General features: G+C 44.6%; 1 protein-coding gene across 7 annotated transcripts; it reads left to right on the top strand.

Annotated features, from left to right (window-relative positions):
* The first annotated feature begins 1,202 nt into the window (after window positions 1-1,202).
* Window positions 1,203-9,921, top strand: NFKBIZ (NFKB inhibitor zeta). Of its 7 annotated transcripts, none has more exons than XM_054055117.1 (12): window positions 1,203-1,462; window positions 2,054-2,193; window positions 3,085-3,121; window positions 3,218-3,324; window positions 3,444-4,207; window positions 4,644-4,749; window positions 5,077-5,223; window positions 5,580-5,643; window positions 6,285-6,454; window positions 7,121-7,231; window positions 7,354-7,521; window positions 8,104-9,902. In XM_054055117.1, exons 2-12 carry the CDS (start codon window positions 2,065-2,067, stop codon window positions 8,155-8,157), a joined length of 1,857 nt encoding a protein of 618 aa, XP_053911092.1. In that variant the 5' UTR covers window positions 1,203-1,462; window positions 2,054-2,064; the 3' UTR covers window positions 8,158-9,902. The 7 variants fall into 7 exon arrangements, with proteins under 7 accessions (XP_053911092.1, XP_053911119.1, XP_053911102.1 ...); XM_054055144.1 differs by having other exon boundaries at window positions 1,203-1,514; window positions 8,104-9,900; XM_054055127.1 differs by having other exon boundaries at window positions 3,221-3,324; window positions 8,104-9,899.
* Window positions 9,922-13,527: the final 3,606 nt, after the last annotated feature.

Here is a 13,527-nt window from a genome sequence, read left to right as displayed (position 1 = left end):
CAACCCCATCCCAATCATCCTCATTATCCCTATCCCATCTCACCCCATCATCCCCATCCCACCCCATCATCCCTATCCCATCCCATTATCCCCACCATCCCACGCCCATCATCCCCATCCCACCCTATCCCCATAATCTCCACCATCCTTAACCCATCACCCCCACCATCCCAACCCATCCCCACCATCATCATCCCCATCCGCACCACCATCATGCCCATTATCCCCATCCCATCATCCTCACCATCCCCAACCCCAACTCCGTTATCTTCATCACCCCTATCCTGTCCTGTCATCCCCACCATCCCACCCTATGCCCAATCATCTGTTATCCCTATCCCATCCCATCATCCCCATCCCACCCCAATCAACTCCATTATCCCTATCCCATTCCATCATCCCCACCACTCCAAGCCCATCCCCATCATCCCTATCCCATCCTCCCCACCATCCTCATCCCACCCCACCATCCCCATCTCACCCAACCTCACCTCATCATCTCTATTATCCCTATCTCATCATTCCCATCCTACCCCAACCCCACCTCCATCTTCTCTATCCCATCTCATCACTCCCACTATCCTACCCCCATCCCCATCATCCCTATCCCACCATCCCCACCCCACCATCTCCACATCCCTATCCCATTCCATCATCCCCACCACCCTCATCCCACCTCATCATTCCCATCCCACCCCATACCCATCATTCCTATCCCATCATCTCCACCTTCCTCATCCCACCCCATCATTCCCATCCCACCCCAACTCCATCCTTATCATCTCCCCCATCCCCTCCATTATCCCTCTCCTCTCCTCTCCTCTCCTCTCCTCTCCTCTCCTCTCCTCTCCTCTCCTCTCCTCTCCTCTCCTCTCCTCTCCTCTCCTCTCCTCTCCTCTCCTCTCCTCTCCTCTCCTCTCCTCTCCTCTCCTCTCCTCTCCTCTCCTCTCCTCTCCTCTCCTCTCCTCTCCTCTCCTCTCCTCTCCTCTCCTCTCCTCTCCTCTCCTCTCCTCTCCTCTCCTCTCCTCTCCTCTCCTCTCCTCTCCCTTACCATCCCACCCCTTCCGATCTCTGTCCTAACCACTCCCTTCCCTTCCCCTCCCACCCCTTCCCACTTCTATCCTAATCCCTCCTATCCCTCCCCGCCCCTCCCGCCTCCCTCGCTGTCCCGCCCCCCGCTATATGGCCGCCGCCCGCCCTGCTGCTCGGCACTCTCCCCGCGCCAGCCCTGGCCGCTCCCGCCGCTCTCCTGCTGCTCCGCCGCTCCGCGCCGCCCCGCGGCCCCGCTATGATCGTCGAGAGCAGCCGCGACGCGGCGCCCGATGCGGGCGACGGCGGCGGCGCCCTCAGCAGCCCCATCAACCTCGCGTACTTCTACGGCGCCTCGCCGCGCTCGAGCGAGGGCAGCTGCTCCCCCGCGCACTCCGCGCCGGGCTCGCCGGGCTCCGACTCGGACCTCTCGGTGAGCGGCGGCCGCAGGGAGCCCCGCGGCGGCGCCCGCCCCGCGCTGCAAGGTACCCGCGGGGCCCGCCGGGGGAGTGCGCAGCCTCCGCGCCTCGGGAGCGCCCGGAAACGCGAAAAAAGGGAGCTGCGGGTCGGGCGGGAGCGTGTCCCGGTGCGGCGTGCCCAGGCTGGGGTGTTCCCGGCCCTGGAGGAGCGGGGCGGGGAGGGGGTGCTCGCAGTGGAAGACAGGGGACGAGGCGGCATCCATCCCATCCCCATCGTCCCCATCCCCCTGATTCTGTCCCCATCCCCCTGATTCTGTCCCCATCCCCCTGATTCTGTCCCCATCCCCCTCATCCCCACCCCACCGTCCCATCCTCACTGTCCCGTCCTCGTCACCCCCATCCCATCTCCTCCACCCATCCCCATCGCATCGCACGCCTGGAGGTGGTAGAGGGGGTGCAGGGGGCATCGCGTCAGCCCTTCCCTGTAAAATCGCGGATGTAGGTGGTTTTCCCACAAGAGTTCCCCGAAGTATTTTTTTTTTTTTCTTTAAAGTGAAAACGCAGTCAGCATCTTAAATTCGGGGTTTGTTTTTGTGTGTTAACAGTTGAACAACACATGGCGGGGGGAAAGCAGCACCGAGGACCTTTCCAGGGGGTCCGTGTGAAGAACTCTGTGAAGGAGCTCCTGCTGCACTTCAGGAGCAGCAAACAGATGTCCTCGGGCTCGGCCGCTGAGGAAGGCAAGGTAACCGGCATATTTCAGCACTGACATAATGCTTTTAATGGTTACTGAAGCTGGTAAAAAAATAAAAAGGCATGTGGTAATGCTAGAAGCGAGGTTGCAGCTTTATCTGATGTAGATGGAGTCGGTATTTTTCCTTTTCCATACTTAATGGGAGAACAGACCTGGGAAGAAATTAGTGAGAAGGTTTACTGCGGGAGAAGGAGAGCCTTCAAGATGTTCTTACTAAGCTTTATTTTCTGCAACAGAGTTGAGATGAAAATGCATTTGTGTTGTGAAACTGCAGAAACTCCCGGTTAACACGAATGAGGTCATTCACTGGGGAATCTCAGAAGAGAATCATTTGTCATGCTGTTATGCTCTTCTGTGGGGAGCACGCAGTATAAAGGTAGACCCCTCCAGTCTGAAAAGATGGAACCAGAAAAAAATATAAGAAATTCTGGGCAGATTAAAGGCTATGTTTCTTATGAAATAGTCTTTCTGAGGACGTGTTTGGAAGCTTCCTAGATAAGTGTTGGCGCAGGAGAATTTTTGCATCGAAGAGTTCATGGCAGTGAACAATAAAATTGGCTGGCTCGTGTGTGTTTAAAAGAAATTCTCGGACCTTAGTAAGGAACAGTGCCTTTCCCTAGATCTATTGAGTTTTGTGGTATTATAACAAATAGCTTAAAAATGGTGGTTTTAATTTAAGTTCAATAAAAGTCTTTCCGTTTTCTAACCTTAATTAAAAACAATTAAATTAGGGTTAGACAATCATATACCTGAATTATTCTAAGGTCTATTCTGTATTTATGGAAGGAAGCCTCTGCTTTGTTGTTCTTGGTTTTGTTTGTTTGGTGCTTTTTTTCCTGAAATAACATTATACTAATGGAATAATTTGATTTTTCTCAAAAGGCACAAGGAGGATTAGTGAACTACGAGCAGTACACAGGTAAAACCTGCTTTCTTTAAATACCTTGCAATAAGATTTTAAAAGTTGATTGTAAGAATAGCCTCCAAATGGATTCTAAATTCATTGTTTTGTTAGCAGAGCTGAAGAGCATACTAGGTCACAGTGGCAAAAGAAAGGCTCCCGAGCTTCTTTCCGATGGACCTTCTTTCAAACGCCAAGCTACTGTTCACCCGCACCTCCTGGTAAGTAACTTTTCCGGTACCTTGATTTTTCAGAGTGCTTTGTGCAATCAGAAACTGCCAGATACTGTAATACCTGTTAACTTTCTGGGGCTTAATGCAATTTTTCTTTTTCCTGACAGACACCACCCCAGACACCAACTTCTGTGGATAACATGGAAGAGACACATAAAAGTGACCCAAAGCATGACAGCAATTCTGATCTCCTTCAGAATATTATAAACATCAAGAATGAGTCGAGCCCCATTTCGCTGAACACGGTGCAGGTTAGCTGGCTGCACACTGTCTCTAGTCACAGCTCACCTGGTGAGCAGTACCAGGACAGCCCAGGAACACAAGCTTTCTCCCCATCCCAGAAGTACCAAGCATTCCAAGATCAGACCTCCCAGCATATGCTTGATCTGCCGCAGCATTACCAGTTCCCTCCATCACAGAACCAGGATTTGTCACAGAGCTATCCTTCGGATGCCTCCCTGGAGTACAGGCCATTTGGTGCCAACGACCAGTCTCCTGGTTACCAGCAGAACACCTTCGAGAGCCATGAACTGCAGTACTGCCCGTCGCAGAGCTTCTCCTCCCTGTTGAATGACTCTGAAGGCTCAGAGGGCATCTCTGCTCCCCTCCAGCCGCTGAACAGTGCCCACCCGCAGGCTGACGTCAGCCAACGTGCTCCAAACTTCAGCTTGCTCTCTGATAACATGTGTGGTAGTCTGGAGTGCAATGTCTCTTTGGCTGCCTTGAATGTCTCTCTACCTGACCAAAACATTGCCAGAAGCACAACGCAGCTGGGAAAGTCATTTTTTCAATGGCAGGTGGAGCAGGAGGAAAACAAACTGGCTAACATCTCTCAAGACCAGTTCCTTGCAAAAGATGCAGATGGAGACACGTGAGTGCTGTTTATCTCTCTTTCTGATGTGGAAGTTTGGGGAATATTTCTGTTTGCATTTTGGTAGACCCTGGGGTTGTAATGGTAGCTGTTCATTAACAGTGTTTGTCAGAAGTGCAGTAGCTTTGCTAATCAAATGGAATGTGTGGTCTTGCTGATGGCCTGCAATGTACGGAGTTGCAGCACACTAAGTAGAAGAGGTGTTTGCTTAGTTTCAGGTACTTATCGTTACTTTTATCCAGTAAACAGGGAGAAGAAGATTCTAATTTAGATGCTTTAAATTGTCATGGGAAGAAGGTACTAGTGTTTCTATTTTAGTCACCCAGTGGAGGTCTGAAGCTGGCAGCATAACACCACTCCCATATATTTTGGATTTCTGTAATGACTTGAGCCTGGTTTTGTATGATGGTGTAACTGTTTCCCCTCTTTCCTACAGCTTCCTTCACATTGCGGTTGCCCAGGGCCGACGAGCTCTCTCCTATGTTCTTGCAAGGAAGATGGCTGCCCTGCACATGCTGGATATTAAAGAGCACAATGGCCAGGTGAGGTTCTCAAAATGTTTGCACCCGCTCTGTGCGCATGAATGCCCTGTGTGTCTGGACCTGGAGAAAGATGTGGTGAAGTGCTTATTTAATATTAACCTTGAGATTTAGCCTGCATACTAATATTAACCTTGAGCTATTAATACTTCTTGGGATCACCTTGAGCTGGTAAAACTATGTGCTCTGCTTGGTTTGTCTTGCCTTCCTGGTATTCATAATCACTGCTTAAATAATACCAGGTAGCTAGGCTTTTTATTTGTTTTAGTTACTCTTTCCTCTTAGAGATCAGATGACTAATAGTTCAAATTTTCTTCTCAATGTTTGCAGAGTGCTTTCCAGGTTGCTGTGGCTGCCAATCAGCATCTCATTGTGCAGGACTTGGTTAGCTTGGGGGCTCAAGTCAACACCACAGACTGCTGGGGTAGAACGCCGTTGCATGTTTGTGCTGAGAAGGGACATGCCCAGGTCCTTCAGGTAAGAATCAGGCAGGTGTACCTCTGCCGTGACTGTTAATGCTTATACTTTGTATTGATTGTCTTGGAAAACTCTGAAGATGCCTCTCTTCTCTCTGTCTTTCTCTCTGTGTAGCCTTGTGAGTAGATTTCAGGGCTTTACAGTAATGGCTTAAAGTGAGACTGAGTATCACATTGAGGTTTTTAGCAGTGTTTTGGAGTAATTTGGTGGAATCCTCTAGTTTACAAAAAAACAACCCAAGCTTCCTCTTAATGCCATTATTTATTGCAACTTTGTTGCAGTAAGACTGCATATAAGCTTGAAGTAATATCTGGTTTGGATAAGACATAAATGCATACCTGTTCCCACTTTGGTAGGCAATCCAAAAGGGAGCCATAGGAAGCAATCAGTATGTGGACCTTGAGGCAACAAACTATGATGGTAAGTAGTTTAAGAGTTTATAATTTACAGAGTTACTGGATGCTATAATGTTTTACGGCTGCTGATATGAATGTTATTCTGGGTTGAGAAGCAATAAAATGGAGTATATCTTTGCCAGGTTGAAATTTATAATTAGAATTGAAATTATGTTACAGTTGGCATCTTTGTCAGATAAAAACATGGTTAGTCTGTGCCTGTCAGGACCTCTTCCCCCAACATGATTGCCCTGTTTGGCATGGAGAGTGTAGGTAGTAATAGGCTGTTGGTAGAAACCTTTGAGTGCCAGTGATACAGTGGTGGATTAGGAAGCCAGAATCTCTGACGCTAGAGAGCCGTTTTAATTGAACCACTTTCCATGTAATATTTTTTCTGAAGAACATTTTGTGAAAAAAATACATCACAATTTGTTTATTTTGTCACCTGCTGGCTGAGAGCTCACAATAGGTTGCTAAGTAACTCTTCCAGTGATAGACAACCCAAATCTTGAGCCATGCCAGAGCGATCACTGTCACTTACAAATGTAGAACTGTCCCTGAGTTTGACCAGGAGAGAAGCTGCTTTATCCATCCTTCAAACCAAGCAGCTAGTCAATACTTCTGTATTGCATTTATTCACTAATGATTTATTTTTTCAATGCTAAGGTTTGACAGCATTGCACTGTGCTGTTCTGGCCCATAATGCTGTGCTGCATGAACTGCAAAACAGTCAGCCACCTCACTCCCCTGAGGTCCAGGAGCTTCTGCTGAGAAACAAGAGCCTGGTAGAAACCATCAAGACTCTAATACAAATGGGAGCATCTGTTGAAGCAAAAGTAAGTACAGTGGCTTTGTATAAAGTGTCACGTCCAGAGAGAAGGTGGAAGTAGGACATGTCCCTTTTTCTCCATGCTACGTCTGAACTTTACTACAAAGGAAGCAAACTAGTTTGGAAGCTTGCCTACAGCCTTATTTATCCAAGTGGAATGAGAATTTTGCATTTATTCAGAACAAGGCATTATCAATGTAAATGAACCATGGGGAAGTGAAATAGGGAGGTGACAATCCAATTCTGGATTAAGAATAATGCTATGCTTCTTTGCAGCTGATTGTGTGATTGTGTCTTAAAAGTAAAAATGTTTGGAGCACTCTGAGGTACCCATAGTAATAGGGTGCTGATGACACCTCATTCATTTACTGCAAATTTTAATTAGAAACTGCACCCTGTCCACTTTAGGTCTGTGCTGGGCCAGATGATTGCGTGGTGTAAGATTTGATATTTTGGCTACATGAGCTTACTGCCAAATGAGATCTGATCCATTGTTCATTAGATATTCCTATTAAAATATATATTCAGATGGAATCTTGGTGGGTTTTGTAGTGCAAATATGTATGCTCAACACTGAGGTGACTCTGCTCTTTATTTGTCTGCATGTTCACCCTGGATAGATGAAGCGCCTGCGGGGAAGACTAACAGGTTTTGGTTTTTTTTTTTTTCATAGGATCGCAAAAGCGGTCGCTCAGCTTTACATTTGGCGGCAGAAGAAGCGAACCTGGAGCTTATTCGTCTCTTTTTGGAGCTGCCCAACTACCTGTCTTTTGTTAATGCAAAGGTATGATGATTTTTCCAGGATGCAGGTGTAATCCAGGATGTGCACATGTGTAGCACTGTGAGTGTTCTGAGACTCATGACCCTGCCTCTCCTTCATTGAGTTATTACTTTTGTCTTCTCCAGGCTTACAATGGCAATACAGCACTCCATGTGGCTGCCAGCCTGCAGTATCGGATGAGTCAGTTGGATGCCGTGCGCCTGCTAATGCGAAAGGGAGCTGATCCAAGTGCCAGAAACTTGGAGAATGAGCAGCCAGTTCATCTGGTTCCTGATGGCCTTGTAGGAGAACAGGTAAAAAAACAAGACTCTCCTCTGTTCTCATTTGTCCTATCTATACAAAAGCCTTATTCTTCTCCAAAAGTTTCATTTGGGTTTTGAGTTGCAGCTTCTAAGGAAAAGATTTAGCTAAAATTATAGGTTTTACTTCTTCCTTTTGTATTTTTCCATCTCAAAAGCTTTTTTCCTGTCAAGCTAGGTTTTTTCTTTGTAACATTGCAATTTACTGGAAGTAATATTCCTTCTTCTGTTCATCGCAGTATGGCCTGGGATAATTTTTTGCTGCTCTTATCATAAGTAGCTATGGCAATTCTTCGGCCTGTAAAACAGATGAAGAAAATCCCTTTTTCCTAGGAGCTATAGAAATACATGATGAAGGAGGTGGCTCTTGACCTAAATTCTAATAAGCAGCTGAGTAATTTTGTTGCCTTTTGTTCATTCAAATGCTGTAAAATTGAATCAATTCTGGTGTAACTGGACTGGGAACCTAGGCTCAGATAACTGAGGAATACAGAACTGGGTGTAGGGTTTTTTTCTCAGATCGTAGCTCATGTCAGGATGATGAATACTAATGTTTTGTCATCTTCTTTTCTCCAGATAAGACGTATCCTAAAAGGGAAGGCGATTCAGCAGAGAGTGTCGCCATTTTAGGCTCCATGTTTCTTGGAGTCCAGCAACTCACACTCACTGTCAGTCAGGCAGTCCTAATGTATCTGTAAATAGACCATTTGCCCGGTGTGGGCAAATGTTAGTTGTTTCTATGAAACAAAAGTATTTTGTTCACTATCATATAGTGGGGTTATATAAGAGTAAAAAACAAACAAAAACAAAACAAAACCCACAAACCAAACAAAAACCAAACCCAACAATCATTCCTCTGAGTAAATGGGAGTGTCTCATTCACAATTGTGTGGAACATTTGCCTGGATACCTGGATTCCATAGCTATGGTGAGACTGATTTTATTTTAACGGCCAGACAGATAACTTCTGGACAAGGACAATCCTATAGGAAATCTTTTTATTTAGAGAAGGCACATCAACATTGCAGAGGGTTTTTTGTGTTGTTAATAACACTTAAATATTTAAGTGCAAGACAAATCAAGTATTTTTGAAGTTGAACATTTATTTATGTAGCTTTGTAGCTTTCTCCAGTGTCTCATACAGGATTGTACATAGTCACTGACATTGTTGTACAGCTGTATATTTCAAAGAATCTGATTGCTTGTAGAGTGAACTAAAGAAACAAGTTCCTTCATCTTGAACTTGCAAATTGCATATGGAGTTTTAATACTATACTGGTGCAAATTGGGCAAAGTCTATTGTTTTGAAAGACTGAAGACTGAAAGTACAGTTAAGATAGATTGTCCCTAGCACTGATTTGTGCATGCTTTTGGAATTGTTAATAAAACATGAAAAGCCACGCTTTCTCAGGGGACTGTGTGAGTCTTTCTCGTACCCAGTAGAGGTTTTTCTTTCAATGGGACAATAGATTGCGGGAGAAAGATAATGACTTTTATAGTGTATATAACTTTATTGTACTTTAAGAACTATGATCCTGATTCAGTGAAAGTACTTAGCATGTACTTAACTGTTGATGCATGCTAAATCTCTTCATTATGATATATCATATAATACTTCAATATGTGTGAGCCCCACTAGTGTCAGTAGGACTTAAGCACATGCATAAGTAGTTTGCTGAATTGGCCTCTAGTTAAATCTGGAAACTTAATGGTTTTTTACCTCCTAAGCAGAGTTAGTCCATTTATGGTTTTACCTTATAGGTATAGTGGCTAGCCAAGTAATATTTGAAGTTAATGTTTTTCTATTTTTTAATAATTATGGATATTAATGCAAAATGTATTCTAATGATGCTGTATACTTGTGTTCTTTTGGAGAAAACTTTCCTCCTGTCACTTCCTGAATGATCCATGCTGGGCTGTAATGCAGTAATTTGTTCTCTGTATGGTCTTTGTTCATAAACCTTTTTGCATCACATGCAGTTCTCTGCCATAACTGTTTAATTAGTCTGATTATGCTGTTTTGACAAAGTATGTCTTGTAGACAAGCTAAGTGGAAAAAAATCTGATATGCAGAGGCCTTGTTGCGATGTATTTCTTGAAGGGTCTCCTGTAGCTTGTGTTTGAATAAACTGCTAATTAAATTTTGGTGGTTGCTGTCTGTGATACACATGATGATGAAATCAAGCTTGATATAAAACTGATTTAGAAGGGTAATACTGTGACACTGGTGAAGGTCCATTTGTTAAGGATGAAATGAGGTCTTTCCATCCCACTGTTCATGCTTTCTCTTGTTTGATGCTGGTTTTGAATCTGGTCCTTGGGTGTTTTGGGTCATGTACAGTTGTATTGCCTGGGTATTTAACAGATGCACCCTAAATAGACTTAATAGTTGTCCAAATTGCAAGTTGTTACCTGAATGCTTATCCCTGTATACTTGAAAGAATGATGCAGTTCTGATGTCATGTTTTGCCCATGAGATCCTTGTCTTGGTCCTCAATTCTTATAGCTCGGGTACAAGCAGTTACTTTAGCACAGGTGAAAGTCTGCATGAACAGATGAGGCTATGCACATGGGGAAAGACTCTCCCACTTCACAAATGAAAAACTGGGCTCTGAGCTGGTCCATGACCTTTCAGGAGGAAGAACTATTTTCACAGGCTGTCCTTGCTGAGCACTGAGCTGGTGAGATGGTGACAGCCAAGAAAAGCAGTTGAAGCATTAGGATCTGTAGGAAAAGAGAATGAAGAAAAACAAGAGTGCTTCTATGCTACTGTATAAACCTCTTGTCTCTAACCCTGCTTTACTGCTGTATGCAGTTTAGGGTGTCCCTCATGATGAAAGCGTTACAGCATTGGAAGAGGCCCAAAGGTATGGAGGAGCTTCCTTGTGGAGAGCAACAGTGCAATGCAGGACTTTGTCAGCCATTCCTTCTACAGCTGAAATGGGTATGATAAGCCTGCAGAGTCATGTCAGGCCAGAGAAACTGGATTGGAATGAACTGCTTGCTCTCCTAGCATGAGACCTGGTGGCTATTTATGCAACTACCAAATACACAGCAGACAACAGGTTATGATTCCTTGAGGAAGTTGAAGAATGTGGTGGAAACAAAGACATTTTTTGTTGTGGGGAAAAGCCTGGACGCATACTTAGAAGGAAGACTGCTTTGCAGAGTTACTAAAGAGATTAGCTATGTGAGGCAGTCCTTTCTGTGTTGAAGGGTGAAGAGAGAGCTGCCCTGCTCTCAGCTTTTCCCTGGGGACTTGCTGCTGGACACTCTTGCCCACCTGATACCAGACTAGATTATACTTTTTACCCAGCTAGTTGCAGCTAGGCTTTTAATAGTTCGGTCTGGTTCTGCTGACAGTGGTTGCACCTTTCATGAGAAGAACATGTAGGAACATCATCTTGCTGTCAGTTGAGTACTTCAGGGGACTCTGTGCAGATCCTTTGCTCTGCTCCATGCTCTGTGCAAAAACTTGTTCCCACAAGTCTCAAAAATGGTCTTTGGTGCTGAGATAAGATGACAGAGAGAGGAGGCTGTGTGTTGTTTAGCAGATAAGAGTGGGAAATGATGATGGAGACTGGAAATGGAACTGACTTTCTGGTCAGCGTATGCAAAGATGAAATGGCCCCCGTTTTATGAGAACAGCTAATTGGGCCTGGATTGTGTTGAAGGTGCTGTCATCTGCACCTCTTGTTGCAAGAGACTCTACCTTAGGTTTTTGTTTTAATATATATGCGGAGCTTGATAGTACTGTTTCTACTTCATTTCCATTTTCTTTATAAGAGGTGATTACACAGGAAAAAGAGTTGCTGATGAGGTTTACCGGCCTTTCAGATCAACCCAATCTGACTGCCTGACACTCCTTTCTGGGTGGTGTTGACTGAGTCATTTCATAAAGGATAAAAGTACCTTAGACTTGTAAGGGTGGAAGAGCGTAAGCATGTATTCAGTCAATGCTTGAGCGTGAAGTAGGTGCTGCTGGTGAGAGGCATTTAGCAAGCAATGTGGTGCTTTCAGCGGTGCTTGCGCCCTTCTGGAAGGGGCAGTCCTGGCACCCCAAGTTAGAAAATTGCTGAGAGGAGACTGAAATGTTTGAAGCTAATTTAATCTGCTTACGGCCTAATTTTATTGTCTCAAGAGCTCAGTAGACAATTTAACAAGAAAGCATCCCTCCTCTAAGTATAACTGACTCATTTCTCTCTCCTATGATACTGGGAACTTACGGCGTGTCTGACATGATATAACTAGTTATTAGAAACAATCCCTTTTTACTGAAGGGCAAGTGACACAAAATATTTAGTAAGCTAATAGTGTTTACCTGTAAACTTTTGGTGCTGGGAAAGTGCTGAATAGCTCTTATTGACGTGAATGCAGGCACATCGTTTATTTTTCTGGTTGAAGTAGAGGCAGAAGAGACTCTGGCTTGGGTCTGAGTAGGGATATTAAGACACATGAAGCTTTGTTCCCAGGATGTTTATGATTTGTTTGTCTAAATAAGCCAAACCTCAGGAAAGGGTTGATTTTTGATCTTTGTGGGTTACTCATCTGGCTCGAGTTGTAGAAGGTGGCAATCCATGATTTACAAGAAATGCATTCTGCTTCCGGGGATGGAAAAAGCACATTTCCCACATTTATTGCTCATTTTATATTTTTATCAGAAAAAGAAAACGTATCCAGGAAGGGCTTTCTTAGAGAGGCTGGGTGCGGCACAAGTGTCTGCAAAGATACAACATGAACTGCTTGTTCTTCTCTCCTGACAGTTTGCGTATCTGGTTTCCTTTCTTTTAAAAAAAATCATGTGCTTTTCTGTGTAAGGGAGAAGGTGAGAATGATTTAAGTGCAGTGAAGATGGGAAGATAAAGAACAGATTCCTGCAATTTAGTATCTGCCAAAAATTGTCCTGATCTCCCAGGTCATTCAAAACAAATTCTTCTATTGTTATCTGTTACCTTTCTTGAATGTTTGGTGGTGGACTTGGCCTGAGATATTGATGGCTTTGGATGGTCATACAACTGACTTCATGGAGTTGGTTAACTGCTATCCAGCCTCTACTAGTACTGCCTTTCACTTTTCATGATTAGGACAAGGACTGGCACTGCTTGTGCAGACACTGGACTGTGCCTGAGTTTAGAAAGGCAAATGGCACCTCCAGACATCAGGGCACCTTTCAAGTAGCATCTCACCTCCCTTCCCCACTGCTCCTGGGGCTACAATGAGGGCTCTCCTGGCAGCATTTTGCTGTTTTGAGAGGAAGCCTCTCTTGGTATCTTTTTCATCTTCAATAAATTCATACTAATTTGAGAGGAGAAAGGTTTAGTTTGCTCAGGGGACTGCTGGTATCTCTGTCTCTAAATGAGGCAGCACTAACTCCTAAATTAAGTTGCCACTGACAGGTGGCCTTGCTATCGGGGAGTGTTCACCCCTACACCAAGCCCACATGGGCAGATTTGTTTCCTGGCAAAATTTCACCAGTGTTGCTGGCTAATGGCCCAGTGCTGAATATTACAGTATTTCTTTAGATCTGATCACCACCATTAGCAAAAAACCTCAAGGCAGCACAAATGAAATAGGGAACTGCACTAGAGCTGCTACACCAGAATTTGTCTCTTTTCAAACAGTTGGATTTGGGAGTTGGTTTCTCTTTCAGGTGCCTATCTTGGTCTTGCTGGGGGTAGGTAATGTATCTTGGGCTGTGTTTGTTTAGTGTGTATTTGTTTTCACCTCCTGTGATTAAGTGGCTGACTCAATAAGTCTTTGTTTTATCTGTTAAACCTTACTCTTGGCTCTGAAAACATGATCTAGGCCGTTTTGAAAAAGTGGGTATTGCACTAACCAACCTATCCTTCACACGTGGTTTTCCTCTTAGTTTCTGGTAAAATTTCTCCCTTTCTCTGTGCTACTCAGAGAGCCTGAGGGAAAGATGTCTAAGAGGGTCCTTTAGATTTAGGAGTAGACATTTGAAAGAAGTTGCCTATTACATCTGCAAACATATCTGGG

This window comes from Cuculus canorus, chromosome 1 (genome assembly GCF_017976375.1).
Source record: "Cuculus canorus isolate bCucCan1 chromosome 1, bCucCan1.pri, whole genome shotgun sequence".
NCBI lineage: Eukaryota > Metazoa > Chordata > Aves > Cuculiformes > Cuculidae > Cuculus > Cuculus canorus.
Note: the sequence above shows the minus strand (reverse complement) of the source record. Positions and strands in the feature narration are given on the sequence as shown.

Coding starts and splice junctions, on each gene's coding strand:
- NFKBIZ (XM_054055135.1), top strand. CDS start 1,289: ATGATCGTCGAGAGCAGCCGCGACGCGGCGCCCGATGCGGGCGACGGC. Junction 2,194..3,084: donor CGGCCGCTGAGGAAGGCAAG/GTAACCGGCATA, acceptor TTTTCTCAAAAG/GCACAAGGAGGATTAGTGAA. Junction 5,644..6,284: donor TGAGGCAACAAACTATGATG/GTAAGTAGTTTA, acceptor TTCAATGCTAAG/GTTTGACAGCATTGCACTGT.